Here is an 18,648-nt window from a genome sequence, read left to right as displayed (position 1 = left end):
TTTCTTTTTGCTTATGTGGTGCTGAGGAATCGAACCCAGGGCCTCGAGCATGCAAGGCAAGCGCTCTACCACTGAGCCACCTTCCCAGCCCTAGTGCAATGAATTTTAATGAATGTTACCCTATTAATCATTTTTCACATATCTCTTAATTCATCCCCTTTATGAGTTTTCTTAGTTTTATCATTTCATATGCATATGAATATTATGACTGGATTTTCTCACTTTCTCTCTTTATTTGTGTACCCCTCTCCTTCCCTTGACCTTCCCCCCTTCACCTTTCAAGTTCCAGTTTTTTTTTTAAATTTTATTTTATTTTATTTGTGAACATACTGTACAGAGGGGTTACAATTGCATGGGCAGGATAATGCGTACATTTCTTACCAAGCATTGCAGCCTCCTCCTTTGTTTACCCTTCCCATCCCTTCCCAGCCTCCCCCCTCCCCCCCATCCCAATCCTTCTCCTTCCCCCCCTCCCCCCCCCCCCCCCCCCCGTGGTAGATTTTTTTAATGTAGGTACTACTTTAACCATTCATTCATTCTCTGAGTCATTCAACCAGCAATTATTGGTTGAAGACCTGCAGTTCTGTATAAACAGAATTCAGAAGTGAACACCCAGTAGCCAAAATTCTTCCTTCATGGAAATTAGGTTCCAATGGAAGACCCAGGTAATAAATACATAAAGTGGTTAAAGATATAATAAAATTTTAGAGATAATAAAATTGTACTGAAAATAATTGTTGTGTGGAGATGTGAGACCATCAGGCAGCAGTGGGCTGGCGTGACTTCTGCAGATGCTTAGGCACAGGAGGTGACAGTTAGCAGAGTGCTAAGTGAAGCATGCGGGTAAGCCCTGTAATGACTTGGAGAAGGGCATCCAACCTCAAGGAAAAACATAAGACTGCCCTTGAGCCAGGAATGAATTCCCAACCAAGAGGCTCTGTTCTGGGGATCCACTGGCTTGGGGAGCTTGTAGGAGCTACATCTGAGGCTGCAGGTAGATGCACTCATATGGGCTTCTGAAATATAGGTAGTAGTCAGGGTTTATTCTAAGGGAAATGAGAAGTCCTAGAGGGTTTTGAGCAGTGCAGTGATGGGCTTTCCGTTATGTTTTAAAAGGCTGGGCTGTAGGTAGGCAGTGACAAACACAGGGAAGAGAATTAAGAAGGTGTGGCCTGACTCTGAGTGATGGTGGTGAATTGAGCTAGGATCATGGTAACAAGTATATTCTGGATGCATTTCACAGAACCAATGGAATTAATTCAGATGTGGGGACTGAGGGAGGATGTGGAACTGAAGAAGAAGTGAGGGTTTTGCCCACGCATCTATTTGAGTGGGGATACTACCTCCTGGAAAAGGAATAATTTGAGGATGAGAATCAAATTTCTGTTTTAGGCAGGATTGAAATATCGATCAGGCACCTAAGGAGAAAGAGCTACCAGGAAGTCAGCTATATGCACTTTAGGGCAGAAGGCTAAAGCTGCAGACGGAAGTTTGGAGCCCTTACCGTTGAAAAGGAATTTAAGCTATTGCGTCCAGAATCAGAAGGAAATCGCAGCACAGGCGGTTGAGATGAGACAAAGAAAGGTGCTTTGTACTCATAAACTGACAAACTGAATTGAAACCCCTTTGTAAAACTACTTGAAGATAATTTAAAATTATATTAGCAGGTTAAAAATAGAGACAAAGAAGACAGAGGTCCCTAGAAGCTAAGCAAAATCTAGCCTGTAGACATTAGGAAAAATTGGAAGTTGTTCTATCCAGCCAACCCCAGCAGCTTTGGAGGCCAGCTCTGCCCCTTCTCAAGAGGGTGAATAAAGAGGGAAACCTATGATCTCAGATCCAGCACCCCTTGCTGGACCTCTGCTGCTATGCCAGTAGTACACTCAGTAATACAGTCTGTCACTGGCTGGAAAGGTGTATACAATGTAGTCATCAAGAATTCCCACTCCAGGTCTGGTGCCAGTGGTTAACACCTATAATCCTAGCTACACAAGAGGCTGAGATCTGAGGATCACAGTTCAAAGCCAGCCCTGGCAGGAAAGGCCATGAGACTCTTAACTCCAATTAACCTCCTAAAAACTGGAAGTGACCCTGTGGCTCAACGTGGTAGAGCACTGGCCTTGAGCAAAATGCTCAGGGACTGATCCAGAACAGGAGCTCAAGCCCTACGATGGGTGTGGAGGGTGGGGAGTCCACTCTGGAGCCAGGCTATTTAGGTCCAAGTTCCACCCGAACACGCCAGGGAGCTGGAAAACAGCATGCTTTTCACAGCACCTGCCTCCTATCTGACAGAGGAGCATCACTCAGACTCCCTCAGCATCCTCTGCCTTCCTTCCTGTTCTGAGCCCACATTTCCAGCAGCCTCTCCCACAGTAAGGCACCTCCTTTACTACATGAGAGCTTTAAACCTGTTCTCAGGGCTTCCCATGCTCCCCAAGCTCCACTCGGGCTGAAGGGCTTTGTACATTCCTCTCAGCCTGAGTCCTCTCACCCTAAATCTCACCCCATGTGCTGCTGGAAACCGGCTTCATAAGTAAAGTTAGGTGGATACTGGATTCAAGAGAGAGCAAAGGAAAGAAAATACATAACACAAATCTTCATTAAATATCACTAGACTCTAGGCACTAACTTCTAAAATAATCAAATGCAGCAGAAATTATAGTCCTTAATTCACAGAAAATGAGCAGGAGGCTCAGAGAAGTAAAGTAACTCATCTAAGAACACTCAGATGGTTTGCAATAGAGCTGGAATTGTAAACCAAACCTGATATACTCTATCTAGTCAGCTTTTCGTTTTTATTGACAAAATATGTGAAATAACCAGCTTGTTAAAAGAAAAGGTATGTTCTGGCTCACAGTCTGGGAATTTTCAGGTTGTGATACTTTGTCCCTGCTGTTTGAGGCCTATGTTGAGGTAGCATATTGTGGCCAGGAAACAAATGAGAAGTGGAAAGTTGGGATCTCCCAACTTCAGGCATGCCCCCAGTAACCTGAAGATCTCTCATAAGACCACACCTCCCCACCTCTCCACATTTCCCATAGCACTACCTTGGAAACTAAGCCTTTAATTCATGGGCCTCTGAAGGACATTCAAAATACAGTGTGTCGTATTCTCCTCCTAGCCCCTCAAAGGCTCATACCATCTCACAAGACAAACAGCATTTAATCTTAGTTGATCCCAGCATTACTAAAATCCAAGTCCAAAACCCCCCTCAAGTTTCAAGACAAAACTCTTGGCTGTGAACCCCTATAAAAGTCAAAACTAAAGTTCCATATTTCCAAGATACAATGGTGGAACTGACAAGGGTAATCTAGTCTAAAAGGAAGGAATGTAGAAATAGAAAGAAGGAATCAGCCCAATCAAAACCAAAACCCAAGTTCAAGGTGTGGTGTCCAGGGCACACTGTGGTTGGGAGGTGGTTTCTGAAGGGCTTGGGCACCTCTGCGCTTGCTGGTTGCAGCACACATGGCTACTGCCTGCAGCTAGCTTTGCTCACTGCTTACCGAGTCCCTCAGCAGGCATTGCACATTGCTGGTACTTTTCTCTTTCAGAGTCTCGCTTGCAGCTTAGGCTCCACTCTCACAGCTGTACACATTGCCCTGTTACAGGACGCCAGGAGAGCCTCCAATCATGAAACATACCGCTCTCCTCCCAGGCTTTCCTTTGCAATCCTAATGGACGCTTCCCACATCTCCCATTGTTTGCCTGATAAACCAGCAGCACATGGTGTCAAGGCTGGCCACTAGGAAAGCTGTTCTTGAACCCCCTTGAACCATAGCTGCGGTGGACTCTGAGTGTCCTGGTGGCTGTACACAGGGAAATTAATACTGGGAAAATGAGTCCATAGATGGTCTTGGGCAAGCAAGGCACCTTGGGTTCTTTTACTGAAAAACATTTGAATTTCTGTTGCTCCGAAAGGTAGGATGGCTTGCAAATTCTTGACATATGTTTGCAATTGATCCAGTACAAAGCACTTACCTTTTCCTTTTAGCAGTAGCATCTGCACTTTCATTAGTCCCAGCTTTGTATGTGCTCCTTTTTGACCAAGCAGCAAAAACATTTCATCTCTTTCTACTCTAGTCTCTTTGTTCTTGATACTCACTGTAACATAGTTAGTAGTAACCATGCTTAGTCTACAGCTTGAGTGCTTTTCTGCCTTGATAAACTACTCTGTCACCTTGAAGCTTGATCTCTCCCACAAAGGCTCAGGGCCTAGACCAAATACACACAAATTTTCTGAAACAACTAGGATAGCCTCTTGTCTAATTCTCAATAGAATTTTCATTTCCACATGAATCCTAGTCAACACCACCTTTCCTGTCTACCTTTCTATTAGCATTCTGGTCTCCTGAGCCCACATCAGAATCACCCAATAGCCTTTCTTTAGCTTGCTTTCCCAAACTTCTCCACTTCAATAAGCCATTTTCAAAAGCTGTAGTTAGAACAATAGTGCTATACTTTTTTTTTTTTTTTAGCAACACAGTGTTTATTAGAGAAAACTTAGAAACCTAAAAATTCCACAGCAGTTTAATGAAATTTGGCACTCATGAAACAACCATGTAGCCATTTAAAAAGATGTGGAAATACGTATGTCACAGCAATGAGTCGTGATACTGTTGAATGAAAAAAACGAACTTTACAACTTTGGTAGGGGGGCGGGGGGAGGAGGGTTGAGTGGAGGGGGGGGAATGGGAAGGGGAAACAAAGGAGGAGGCTACAATGCTTGATAAGAAATGTACTCATCATCTTGCCCATGTAATTGTAACCCCTCTGTACAGTATTTTCACACACACACAAAGTTACAAAACAGCTTATACAATTGATCCCATTAAAAAAAAAACTATAAATATGCAGAAGGTCTAGAAGGCTTTCTATCGAAATAACAGTACTTGTCCCTGGATGATGGTTGTAGCTGATTTTATCTTTAGCTAGGACTCATAAAAAATCTAAACAAAGCTGACACTTCAAAACAAAAAAGTCTCAAGTAGGAACAAGGGCTGAGTGTAGCAACCTGAAGCACATGGACATACGCACTGTAGTCTGCTGCTTCAGTTGTTTGTCAAGGTGTTTTGATGTAGTTCCTCAGCTAAAAGGCACTATACAGAGTGAAAATGTAGGTGGTAGTAGTGCTTGTCTTTTTCCCTATTTTTTTTTTTAATTCAGCACTGGGGTTTTGAACTTAGTGCCTCTTGCTTGCTTGCCTTGTTTACTTACCACTTGTTTACTTACCATATCCCCAGCCCTGTTTTTGCTGGGTATTTTGGATGGAATCTCTCAGATGTTCCCAACTAGGCTAGCAGTGAGCCTCTGGATCTCAGACTCCCAAGCATATAGGATTCCAGGCACTGGCCCAACTTCACTTCTTGGAACCAGTTTCTCATGTTTGTTTTCTGTTCCTACAACAAAATACCTGAGATAATTTACTTACAAAAGGAAAAAGCACACAGTTTTGGAGGTTTCAGTTCATGATCAACTGAACCTGTGGTGAGGCGGCATTTTTTTAAATAAGTTTTTTTATTGTGAAAATACTGTACTGAAGGATTACAATCACATGAGCAAGATAATGAGTACATTTCTTATCAAGCGTTGTTGCCTCCTCCTTTGTTTTTCCCCTACCATTCCTTCCCTCCCATCTCCACAACTACATTTCCCCCTCCCCCCCACCCCCGCAGGCAGCATATCTTGTAAGGAGCCTGTGGTAGAGAAAAACTGTTCCCCTCACAGCCAGGAAGCAAAACATGAGAAAAGAGCAAAGGGCTCTGGTCCCACAGTCTTCCTTGCGGATGCATCCTCCACAATGACCTAAAGGCCTCCCACAAGAACCCACTTCTCAAAGTTTCCATCTCCTCCCAATAATGCCACCCTCGCAACCAACCCTTTAACATGAGGGCTTTGGGGGAACACTTACAATCTAAACTGTAGCAGATTCCAATATGGACTCTTTTCTCTTCCTTGGGTGAATGACAGGGAATGTGTTAATTTTCTTGTGCTGCCTTAACAAGTTATTTGAAACAATATAGATGTATTATGTTAGAGTTCCACAGCTGAGAAGTCAACCTGGTATCTCAGTTGGAAAAATAAGGGGTCCATAGATCTTTCTGGAGTCCCAAGGGGAAAATCCATTTCCTTCTCCTTTTAAGTTTCTAGAGGCCACGCGCATTCCTGGACTCATAGTTCCCTTCCTTGATCCAAACCACCAATGTTGTGCATCCATTCTGCTCAGTCTAAAGCCAGAAAAGACTCTCTGCCTTTAAGGATTTGTGTGATTATAGAGTGGCCCCACCTGGATAATGGGGCTGATCTTCCCTTCTCAGGGTTCATACCTTAGTCTCATATGAAAATCCCTGTTGTTGGCCAAGGTGACACTCAGATTATGAGGATGAGGATGTGGTCATCTCTGGGGGCCATTGTTCTCCCTACCACAGAGAGTGATGCTGCTGTCACACATGCTTGTCTTACACAGGGTGTGAGGATCCAAACACCCTATGTGGTAAAGGCCCATTAATAAAAAAATATCTAAAATAGACGAGCGAACAGATGCAGTCATGGTATTCAATATATACTGCATAAAAAATGGACTATGCAATTTGTGGGCAGAGATGGGAGGGGAACTAGGGGAAGTGAAGGAAGGGGTGGCATTGTACAAAAGAATTGTACTCATTACCTGACTTATGGATGGTAACCCCTCTGTACATCACCTGAATAATACAATGAAAATTATATTAAAAATAACTTGAAACAGTTTTTAACAGTTTCATTATTTCCAAGGCAATAATGAAAAAGCAGAAAGCACATGTAATTGAAGCGTGTTCTAAGCACACTGAAAACATTTCTCAGCGCAGATAATCCTGCTTCAGCTCAGCTCTGGTTGTTGTCCAGGCTGGCTAAGGCATGGATCACCTACTCCAATAGCCTGCCCACATAAGCAGAAGTGGCAGCTAAATCTGTAGCTTTAATGCTCAATTTTTGTATAAAGTCTCCAGAATCTAAAGTCAAATCACCTGTGTCCAAGAGACTATTGAAAATTTGCATGTGTTAGCGACCATTTATACTTATTATTATTATTTTAAACAACTGGTAACCTTCACTCCAGCAGGCAGACATTCCTTTATTTGAAGGGCAAGCCATTATATAAGTGCCAATTTTACGGAAATGACCGGAACTAACAGGATTGTTGAAGCTTGAATGAAAAGAGCAGACTATGAGGAAATTGTCAGTAGCCCGCCAGTGAATGGGTTAATGAAAGCTCACTGCAATCCTGTTTTCATATCATTGATTCATCTAAAATGGAATAGACTGAGTAGCTTAACATAATGTGGTAAGTTTAGAAATAAAACTCTCTTTTAGTTTCTCTAGTTTTATATAAAGACAGACATAACATTCGATGCTAGCCTTTACAAAGCAAGGAAAAAATAAGAAACATTGAAATTCTCCTTCTTTGGGCAATCAGCCTTCAAGCTTCCTGGAGACCTTTCTGGTTTTCAAGTGTTTAAATGATTTGATACAGAGTTAGCCGCAAAGATTCTTGGGATGAGAAGTTAGGAGAACCCTTTGCTGCACTGGAAACCTATCATTTCCTAGGACAGGAGCTGATTAAATGAACTGCACACATGATCACTGTGTTCCAGGAATTGTTCAATCAACATGAGCAAGCACTTCAAGGGGAAAAGACAAAGCCAAACAAACCCTGAACACTTACTTAAATAAAAAAAAAAAAAAGTGAAGGCCACATCCAGACAAGTATGGTTACCACTGACTGAATAGCCTGTTTCTGGGAATCAGGAAGAGAAGCTGGTGGGAAAAGTGTGACATAGACTCAGAGTTGTTACTAGGACTCATTGGGCATCTTGCTCAAAGCCTTCACAAAGAACTGCCAGTCATAAGATGGCTTAAAATTCATATTTTGTTAATGAAGACTGTTGTGGTCTCAAAGAGTGACCTAGTGCTGCTTTGTTGTCATTACAAACTAATCCTTGGAGAAGGAAGCAGGGAGAACAGCAGTGGCTTCAACACTATGCGAATTGCTAATGGACAGAGTCAGAGATAGCAGCAATGACTGGGAAGATACACTGCCACCATGTCCACACACACACACACACACACTCGTTCAAGTGAACCAAGACCAACAAGTAGGCATGGAAAGTATCTCACCGGCATCATGTTTCGGCATTGCTATAACTACACACAAAACAAGCAACACATGAATTGGTGGCGACATCTGTTGTACAACCTGTGTGGCTTTACTCACAAAACAGTTGTAAAAGCTTTTGGGGACAAAAATATTTCTATGTATCTATGCAGATGCTTTCCTGAAAAGGAAACACACACATCCATGGGGTTGGGAGGCTGGGGGAATGAATTTAGAGTGGAAATGACAGTAATAAAAACTTTAAAATGTACTTTAAAATATACACTTTTTCTCTCATTTCAGTTAAGGCAAATTTATCATTTTGGATGTGCCTTCATTTTTTTTTTAAGTCCCACAGTACAGGTTCATTGTCCTAAAGTGAAAGTTTAAGATTGCAGTGGGCAGGCTGTGGTAACCGACAAATGTGTGTATTTGTTTTGACTTGCTAGGAAAACATGTTTAGACCTTGGAAATAAAATCATTGAGTTGTCTATTTGATTATGGCCAAAGACTTATGGAGGGTCTGGGCACTTATGTTAGTATATCTTTGAAATTCTCAAATCCACAGTGAGTGGGAAGTCACCCAACTTGAATTTAGTTAGCAAGATGTTCCTCATTAAGAAACCCAGATTTGCTTCTTCCCACGACTCCCCAAGATTCATTTCCATTTATCACACAGCAAATCGTCCATGCTGGAAGGGTAAAGTGCAGACAGTGGGAACTGAACATCTTGTTATCTATTTACCCTCTCAGTAAATAGAAAACTTGAACTTGCTTCTTAATCAGGCTTTGAGTATATCTTCCCAAGTGAGAGCTAGTTAATTTTTTCCCTCATTCCAGAGCATCTTTATAACAGTTTGTAGAATATTTATAATATGCTTGGCATTTTTAAAGTAGCTGGCCTCTAGAAAGTTCACAATTTATTCAGTCCCAGTAGCTTCAACATGAAGATTTTGTTGATTTTGCTATCTTCTAGACAATTTGGAAACATGTAGTAAAGCATCCTTGTGGACCATTTAATGTTCTTATTTGTTCATAGAGTCACTGCATTATCCATTGTTCTTTCAGATAATCAATCTGATAGCAAAGGTTCATTCTGCTTGTTGACCTCAGTGTGTAATTGAGTCTTGCTAAATGCAGTGTTGCTTTTTCAGGCATTGTACGTAATCTTATTGTGTTGGATATTTTGCTATAGAAAGAGAAGCCAATCTATCTCCTTCCATGGAATTCTTTAATCAGTATAAACGTCGGTTCTTGGAAAAGAGTGGGTGATGAATTGAGGGTCACTGTGGGAAGAGAGCCCTGAGCCCACAGAGGAGCTCATGGCAAGCACAGAAAGAAACAGCTTTGAGAGTGCTCTGTTAGTATAATTGGAGTTCCGGGACAAAGGCCCAACTCAAGGGTTCAACATGTGAGGTCCAGCCACTTACCCCAATGCACCCAAGAAAGAGATTGGGTAGCAGTGAGGGATGGAAAGAGATGGTTTACTATTTGGCATGGACAGCCTATGGAAAGAGGCAATGTCAACACTTCAACCCATCTTTATGATGCAAGATGTGAGCAGTAGGTTTAAACAGAGGATGAACTGGTGTAGAAGAGAGGTGCGCATAATTAAACAGAGCCAGGCAAAGTGTGGTCTGATTGATAATTATCTCTAGGGATTCAGAGAAGTTAGCACTCATCACTCAAGGGAAGCAATCAGATTCCCATGAGATGATTACTCCTGCTCCAAGATACAACCTTAGGATTACAGGCATTGTCCTTACTTGGGGGGTGATCTGTCTCCTGAAGTTCTGGGGCTCTTTTTTACTAAAGCAAGTTCTGGGTCCTCCTCATAAAGATGTTATAATCAGCCCTCTCTTTCCCGCACCCATGGTACTTGCAGGGGAAAGAGATTCAGAGTGAAAGAGGCAGATGTAAAAATGGTTTCAGTTAATTCATGGATCCAGATAAGGAGTCAGTGCTTTTTAGCAAAAGCTGTTTCTGTGTACCTATTACATTATGGCCTATAAGAGGATGCACCTAGTCAGCAGCTCCTTAGTAAAGGCCTCTGCCTTCCTACGCAGCCCATGGCTGTCTCTACATCAGAGAACTGTCAAACCCTTTGCTCATGTGTTCCCCTGTAGCTAATTCACCTCTGCAGGCCCAGGCCTCTTTTCACTGCTGTGTTCTGCATCCCACAGCCTGGCAAAACCCCAGCTCCTTTCTTTCCCTCCTGCTGGCAAACACAGGAAAGTAGGAAATGAAAGTCTTTAGAATAAAAAAATGTAAAGAGATGTTAAGAAATGGAGAATCAAGTCAACTCATCTGTGGTCATTCAGTAACTCCAACTGACAAAATAATGACTGTAATCATTTGGTGTTAACCAAAATTGCAAGTGTTACACAAGTGCTGAGTGAAGCCATGGAGGCCAACCCGGGCCCTGAGAAGGGGCTGTGTGACCCTACAAGATAATAATAAATGTCTTGTCTGGAGAGTGGTGGGAATTCAAGTAATTCTTGTGGAAGTGCTGAATAGAGTGAGCATGGAGGAGCCGGGGGTGATTTGGGATTAACTGTATCACAAGAAGCCACACTGATTTGGGCTGGCTGAAAGTGATCATGTGTGAGGAGAATAAAGTAATATGACCAACAGTGTAGTTCAAGTTCAGATCTTTGCCACTTTCTAGCTGTGTGATCTTAAGTAGGTTATGGCATGCTCTAGGCCTCTGTGACAACACCTGAGGCCATGCAGGTAAAGGGCCGAGTCCCATGACTGTGGCAGAATGATGTGCATCAAATGGTAGCTCTTATTGTTTACAGAGGTGAATTAGAACGAAGTCCTTTCATAGTTGTAAGCTATTGTCTTCAGGATTATCACTACAATGTGGGTTGAGTGACCTCATCAGATAGATAAAGGCATGTTACTTGGAACCTGTAAGCATACCTTTGGAGGGAAGCAGTCACGCAAGAATTCCAAAAGTCCGTTCAAGGCATGGAGAGAGTGAGAGACAGAGAGAGACAGAGACAGAGAGACAGAGACAGAGAGAAAGAGAGAGACAGAGACAGAGAGAAAGGGAGAGACAGAGAGAGAGAGGGAGAGCACACTGCCATTCCTGCCTGCAGGACATTCTTTGGCTAATGATAGTCATTTAGACAGTATACCAAGGATCTGAATGACATGATGATAAAATCATCCAGGAGGTTTTGCAAGAGCTAAAACCCTGGACCTCCTCCCTAAGAGCTGGCCTTCAGCTCTTCTGTGCATCCCTTCCTGTGGAAGAGAGCAGGCTCAGCGCTCAGAGATGCAGGTCTTTTAATTACTGGTATTCAGACCATACTAGAAACCAAGGGTTCCCACCACAGTGAATAGAAATGGCCTACAATGAGCTTATGTTATTTTTTTAAGTTTTTGAAATGTTGGAACTGGGGTTGTAGCACTGGGCTAGCATGCCTGAGGCTCTGGATTTGAGTCCTAGTGCTGCCAAAAAAAAAAAAAGTATAAAATTTTGGCTTGGGTTGTGTGTTGAACTTGGTGGGAATAAAGCTGAACCAAGAAGTCCTGGAGTTTTCAATCGTGTCATTCAGCAGAGGCACACTGACTATTTAAATTTCCTGGCACCCAATGTATGTTCAGTAGTCCATTTGTGAAGAAATTGACCCTAAAAGTGGCATTTGTTCCAATAATGGATCACAGCTTCACGATCAGAAGAAAATAGCTGATCACTTGCTTTAAAACTGTTGAATCTCCAAAGTATTATGAGTTCATTAGCCCATGTCATGAAGTTGGAGATATTTAAGAAGAAGGTCAGCATGGATTGGTTTGGGGGCCTAAACGAAGTGAATGTACCTGGCATTTTGCACCCCATATCCACAGGGGAAGTGGGGTGACTGGGCCTAGTCCAACGGAACAAGACTACATGAGGGTGCACACCCACAGGACTGCTCTTAACACAGTCAACCTGAGCACTCAGGACCCAACCAGATCTAAGTGAGAGGGGTGGAGACGGTTATTCAATTCAGGGTCTTTATGGGGGTAAATTTCATTTCCTTTGACTTTTTATTGTTATAAAGGTGATGTACCAAGGGGTTACAGTTACATAAGTCAGCTAATGAGTGCCTTTCTTTTTTAACTATATCACCTCCTCCCTAGCTCTCTTCCAGTTTTTCAAAACTTCACTATAGCAAAGTCTAACAAATAAGATTAATTAGCAGAATGAACAAATTAAAAAAATGACAACCCTGGTTTGCTTATCTGACCTATAAGTGGTTTGGAAAGGTAAATTCCAGAAGCACAAAAGAAACTCCCCTCTTTCAACTGATGGTGGTAGGGACATAGCCTCTCCCAGGGAAAGCCAAGATCATGAACTAAAAAAAAAAAAAAAAATGAGCGCCATGTGCCAGGTACAGTGGCTCAAGCCTGGAATCCTAGCTACTTGGGAGGTAGAGATCTTGAGGAGTGCAGCTCCAAACCAGCCTGGCATGAAAAACTCAACCAATATTTGGCATTTGTTATCCCAGCAACAAAAGGAATCAAAAACAGGAGTGTCAGTGCAGTCTGACCCAGGAAGAAGTGAGCCTTTATAAACTTGAAAATAACCAATGCAAAAAAAAAAAAAAGGCTGGCAGAGTGATTCATGTAGCAGAGTGTGTGCTTAGCATGTGTGAAGCCTTTAATTCAAACCTCAATACCCCCCTCCACACAAATTAGCATCATCTTTGGCTGAGAAATTAATTTCTAAGGATTTATCATACAGGAATACCTCAATAATTTCATTAGCAGATTGCTTGATATAGGGCTAATAACACTTTAACACAAACTGGCTTAAGTGTCCAGCAGTATGGACTAGCTGAATACAGAAGGGCATGTAAAGCCCAGGGCACTGTACTGCCATCAAAGTGATGCTCCTGAAATGTTTGAGGAAGGAAGGAAGGAGGGAAGGAGGGAGGGAGGGAGGGAGGGAGGGAGGACAGAGAAGAATCTTAAATGCAAGTTGTAAGTGAAAGGCTGTATAGCGTATCCTTCCAACTATATGACATTCTGGAAAAGATGAAACTATTGCAGCAGCAAAAGAGCCACTGTCTACCAGGTATTTGGTGGGAAGGTGGAAGAGATAACAGAGCTCAAGAATTTTTATTGCCTTGATTTTTTATTATTGTTGTTGTTGCTATTAATATTGGCTCTGGAGTTTGAACTCAGGGCCTTGAATTTGTAAGACAGACTATCACACAAGCCGTGGTTCCAGACTTTTTTGCTTTAGTTATTTTTTCAGATAGGGTCTTGTTCTTCTGTCAAGAGCTGGCCACAGACTTTGATCTTTCTACCAACATGTGCCACCATATCCAGCCAGATCACTTCATTTTTAAAGCAGCAAGACTACTCTACATAGTACTGTAATATAGGAGTCTACATATCATTGTGTATTTATTACCTCTATAGACTATAAAGCACAAACAGGAATCCGAATGTGGATTTTAATATACCAGTATTTGCTAATAAGTTTCAACAAATACACTATATGCAAGCTATAGTAGTAATAGGAGTGACTTTGTTTAGTCTCCATAGCATGTTACCTGCTAATTTCCTTATAAACCTAAAACTGCAAAACTAATGCAATGAAACAATAATAAAGCTTATTAAGTGAAAAGCAACCCCTCAAATATGTTCTGCATAAAGTATAAGAAATCATACACCTACTCAGCTACTCCAAAGGGGGTCCTTGGAAGATAAAAGTTGGGGAAACTGCAAGAACACTTTTTTTTTAAGGCAGCTGAGAAGAGCCAGATGCCCACAGTGTGAACCAGCAGGACTACCAGATTCAGACACCCCTGACTGCTGACACCTAGCTCAGACTCAACAAAGCCCTTCTAATGGGGTTCAGGAGGTGGGGCAGCGGATGGGGAAAAAGGAACCAAATTCTTATTCAAAGAAATAACAATTTGGACCAAGCACAAGAGTGTCAACAAGCTATGTAGATCTTATCAGCCGTGCATTTTTTGGTGCCTCCCAGCTACCCAGCCAGGCTCCACCAGCCTGTCAACACCTCTGCATCCCACGCCTCCTGGCCTATCAACACCTTGGGAGGCTCTGCCATGGCCAGGCCTGTCTCCTCAGAGCCTCAAGGACCCTGGATTCTCTTTCCTTCTCTTAGGATGCCATCAGACCTAGTACTTACTATGCATGCCTACCTCCTGCCCATTTTCCACTCATATTTTGGGTCTTGCCTGGGGCTCAATGTCCATAAAACTGAATAATACCTTTATGCTAACTATGGAAAGTACTCAGGTGGAAACATTGGATGTATTTGCATCTGAAGAAAGCCACGTGAGGAAAAATTATACAAAGTCACTGACAAAGTATACAAAGTGCCTCTCTATGTTGTAGGTGAAACATGATTTTTCAAAAGTATGAATAAAGGGAAGGTGTAATAAAACCATTGGAGATTCTTTTCCCAACCCCCTCCCCACAAAATGATGCCTCTTTATGTCTTGCTAACGGATGCAAAAGGCATTGGTTCAAACTAATGAAACGGATAGTCTTCCTATTTCAGCTTTCTTTAATAATCACCAGTTCATTATAAAGACAGCAAATGACTCTGTTTTCTTTCCTTTTTTAGGCAGCTTTAAGTGCCTTGAAGCAGTTTTCTGAACAAGGACTGGATCCAGTTGATGGAGCAGTGAATATTGAAAAAGGTTCTCTTGAAAAGTGAGTAAATCTTTTATTAGTACCTTTCAATTTATAATTTTGTAACTGTTCAAAAAATGAGACAGAGGGCTGACATGTAGCTCAGTGGCAAAGCGCTTGCCTAGCAAGGGCAACATCCTGGGTTTGATCCCAGTACCAAAAAAGAAAAGACAAAAAAAAATGAGACAGGGCTGGGATGTAGCTCAGTGGCAAAGCGCTTGCCTAGCAAGGGCAACATCCTGGGTTTGATCCCAGTACCAAAAAGAAAAGACAAAAAAAAATGAGACAGGGCTGGGATGTAGCTCAGTGGCAAAGCGCTTGCCTAGCAAGTGCAATGTCCTGGGTTCGATCCCCAGTACCAAAAAAGAAAAAGACAAAAAAAAAAAATGAGACAGAGATAATTATTTCTTTCACCTGTTTTTTAGTTTTGTAATCAGATTTAAATTTTATTTATATAATTTTTAAAATACTTTTTAAAAATGCCAGCGGCTCATGCCTGTAATCCTAGCAACTCAGGAGGCTGAGATCTGAGGATCGCCATTCAAAGCCAGTCTGGGTAGGAAAGTCTGTGAGACTCTTATCTGCAATAAACCATCAGAAAACTGGAAGTGGCGCTGTGGCTCAAGTGGTAGAGCGCTCTCCTTGAGCTGAAAAGCTGAGGGACAACGCCTAGGCCCAGAGTTCAAGCCCCATGACTGACAAAACAAAAAACAACAACAAAAACAAACAAACACAGATATACTGCTCCTATACTTAAATGAGCAGAAAAAAAAACAAATTAACAGTATGGGAAGGGATGGGAAGGGGAAACAACGAGGAGGCAACAATGCTTGATAAGAAATGTACTTGTTATCTTGCCCATGTAATTGTAACTCCTTTGTATGGGATTCTCACAATAAAAAAAATACAAAAAAAATTAACAAACCACCTAGACAACAAAACAGCAAAACAAAGCATAGCCCAATTAGCAAAAGAGTTTCAATTCAACATGTCAGTTTCAGCATAATATGCATCTTCATCCATTGACCCCTTCCAGCATCCTCTTCACTTCTCCCAAACCCGTCCATCCCCTCAAGTTACCTGTTCCCATTTTCACATATGTGCATTGAATATCGTGACTGTTTTCACCCACACTTCCTCTCTTCCTTTGTCTGTTCTCCTTCCCTTGACCTTCACCTTTTGGTAACACAGAGGCATAGATAATTCTAAGGCAATCATAACGAAATCTCACAAAATTATTAAACGTAGATAAATGAGAAACAATAACTATGGTCCTACTCATCTCCATCACCTATGAATTGATTATTTTAATGACTTTGCTGGAAATATTTATGAGTTTTATTGACTTGCAGATTTGCAAAGCATACAAAAGATTGCTTTTTTTCACTTTGGTCTGTTGAGCATTCTCTGGTCAACCCATGTCTGAGGTAAAAAAAAAAAAAATGTTATCTATGTTCCTCCTAAGTTGTGGGAACAACTGAGAGAAAAGGAAGCTATGGAGAGGGGAGAGGGGGTGCCCTGCGTGCCCCCCGTCTGCATTTGGCTTTTCACATTGCTGTGTGTGTGAAACACAAGCTCAGATTGCCACAGAAGTGGGCTTCCCAAAGGTTTTTTTGAGATTTGAACATAAGGTCCTATCTAAGAGACTAAATTTTGTCCACATACCCAATTTATATACTAAAGAAATGGAAAGCATATTATATTTACATAGTAGAATCCAAGTGTTTTCAAAGCAGTAATAATAGCAGTGGGATCTCAGAACACACAGAGAAGATAACATTTTTAGAATTAAAAAAAAAAAAACAGGAAGAGTCAGACATACTATTCCTATAGTTACACGAGCAGATAAAACAAATTAACAAACCCTCTAGAACACAAAACAAAACAAATAGTAACCCAGCATTTGGTCATTAATATTTTAAAGGTAAGAACGTGAGAAGAACACATTTGGTAAACAGACATGGCATTTTAAGTTGTCTATGGATTGGCAACCATTTATAAGCTAATTTAATCAAAACCATTTCCACATGATCTCATCAGCCGACTATCTGAACATAAATATTGTTGTTTCACTTTAAAATGTCATTTTTGTGGTGACCTTTGAATCCGATGTGCCATCTGCTAATAAACATGTCTGAAGATGTACAACCCCAGACCTCAGCTCTTGTTAATGTATTAATCTTTCAGACAAGCCAAGCATCTGAGAGAGAAAGCGGATGATAACCAGGCGAACTCGGGCTCCACTGCCCAAGACTGCAAGAAATCAAAGCCGGCCATCTAGCAGCTCCCAGAACCCACGCTGCCACCGCATCCTTATAAACCTGTCAGCACGCATGGGGGTGTCTGTGTTCAAGGAAATGAGTGACTATTACCATTATTCGAGTCTCATGTGAAGACAACACTATTCTAACACAAGAGATAATATACATGGTACTGTTTACTCAACTGGGGGAAAATAAAAGTTAGAGCATTTCCTTTGGAACTTGAGATCAGATCATAACTCATTTGCCCAGAGGCAGCAGAAATCTGATCTTGCTACTGGAGCTTACAATAACAATTAATGAAAAGTGTTAGAAACAGAGCTAAAGCTTGAAAAAAAATGATTAATCAAGAAGTTGGGTTTGGTTCTGTTGTTATGATTGTTTTGTCGTGGCGCTTGTGTTCCGTTATATTCTCTCTTATTTGAGATAATGCTTGACGATTCGAAAATTAACCAATGATGTGCTGTGGAATGTGATGGTTGCTGTGTTCCTGTAGAGTCGCACCATTCTCTTTTTATGCAGGTATTTGTAATTGTCGTATAGCCACATCAACTACTATAAGGTGCACTACTCAGAGATGTATGCAAACAAATATGAATCAGGTCAGATATTTGATTTTAAAAAATGAATACTAGGATTTAAAAAAAATACTCCAGGATTAAAAGAAAAAGAAAACCAAGCTGTTGTGGGTTTTGAATTCCATGATGCCATTACCCTCTGGAGGGAGGAGGGGCGTCTTGCCCCTGTGTACTCTTTTCTGGATTCCACTCTCTGTCCCCACCCCCATCTGTGTGTTGTGGCCACTTACTGCTTGAATCGAGTGTCTTTGTTAACTGCCTCTGGGATCAGGACAGTGAGTAGGGTCGAGACAAATACTGTACATGTCGGGGAAGAGAAATCCTACTGGAGAAGTTTTCAGCCAGCCACGCTCTGGACCAGCATGTTGGAATCCAGTGTGGAGAAAATGCAGTAAAAGAAGAAAAACTCAATTGGTTGCTGTGTGAAGTGTTGTTCTTGCTTTTTCCATCGTTCACTCTTCTCTCCTAAGTATCACCTCAGTGAAACCCATCTGGAAGGCCCCACCTGGCCTTGTCACCCTGCTCTCATCCTGCCTGATGGTTGTATCTGTGAAACTGCAGAGCCGCCTCCCGGGTGACTTGGGGCTGACGAGGACTGGGCAGCTAACGTCATCTCATTGTTCAGGCTTTCTCCTTATGGATTTGCACACGTTGTGCAATGAGAAAACACTATAGGGTCTAACTGCTCGATGCAACCTGACAATGGGAATATAATTATGTAAGATTTCACAAGCAAAACCACCACAAATCATGATCTGGCTGACTCACACACGATGGGAGAATAAACAAACAGCACCATAAGGAAATAACTGCAGGGTTGTTGTTAATGACTCCCATGTGGGCAAGTCCGGCAGCATGGGGAGGGCTGGGTGCCCTTGGAGGAAATAGGTTTTGTTACATAAAGTTGGGTTCTTGTGAAAAAGAACAGCACGTTGTAAAGTTAGGATTCACAAAGGGAAACTGCTTTTGAAATGTAGTTCTGCTGCCTAACCCAAGGTCACAGAGGGCCCTAAATCAT

General features: G+C 41.8%; 1 protein-coding gene across 3 annotated transcripts in view; it reads left to right on the top strand.

The window, feature by feature from the left end:
- Positions 1-18,025, top strand: part of Stau2 (staufen double-stranded RNA binding protein 2) — a 310,719-nt gene extending 292,694 nt beyond the window's left edge. For all 3 annotated transcript variants that reach the window (XM_013028448.1, XM_013028445.1, XM_013028447.1), the window contains 2 exons: positions 14,724-14,812; positions 16,979-18,025. In XM_013028448.1, the coding sequence (XP_012883902.1) occupies positions 14,724-14,812; positions 16,979-17,072 (183 nt within the window). In that variant the 3' untranslated portion in view covers positions 17,073-18,025. The remainder of the gene's footprint in view (positions 1-14,723; positions 14,813-16,978) is intronic.
- The last annotated feature ends 623 nt before the right edge of the window (positions 18,026-18,648 follow it).

This window comes from Dipodomys ordii, unplaced genomic scaffold (genome assembly GCF_000151885.1).
Source record: "Dipodomys ordii isolate 6190 unplaced genomic scaffold, Dord_2.0 Scaffold109, whole genome shotgun sequence".
NCBI lineage: Eukaryota > Metazoa > Chordata > Mammalia > Rodentia > Heteromyidae > Dipodomys > Dipodomys ordii.
Note: the sequence above shows the minus strand (reverse complement) of the source record. Positions and strands in the feature narration are given on the sequence as shown.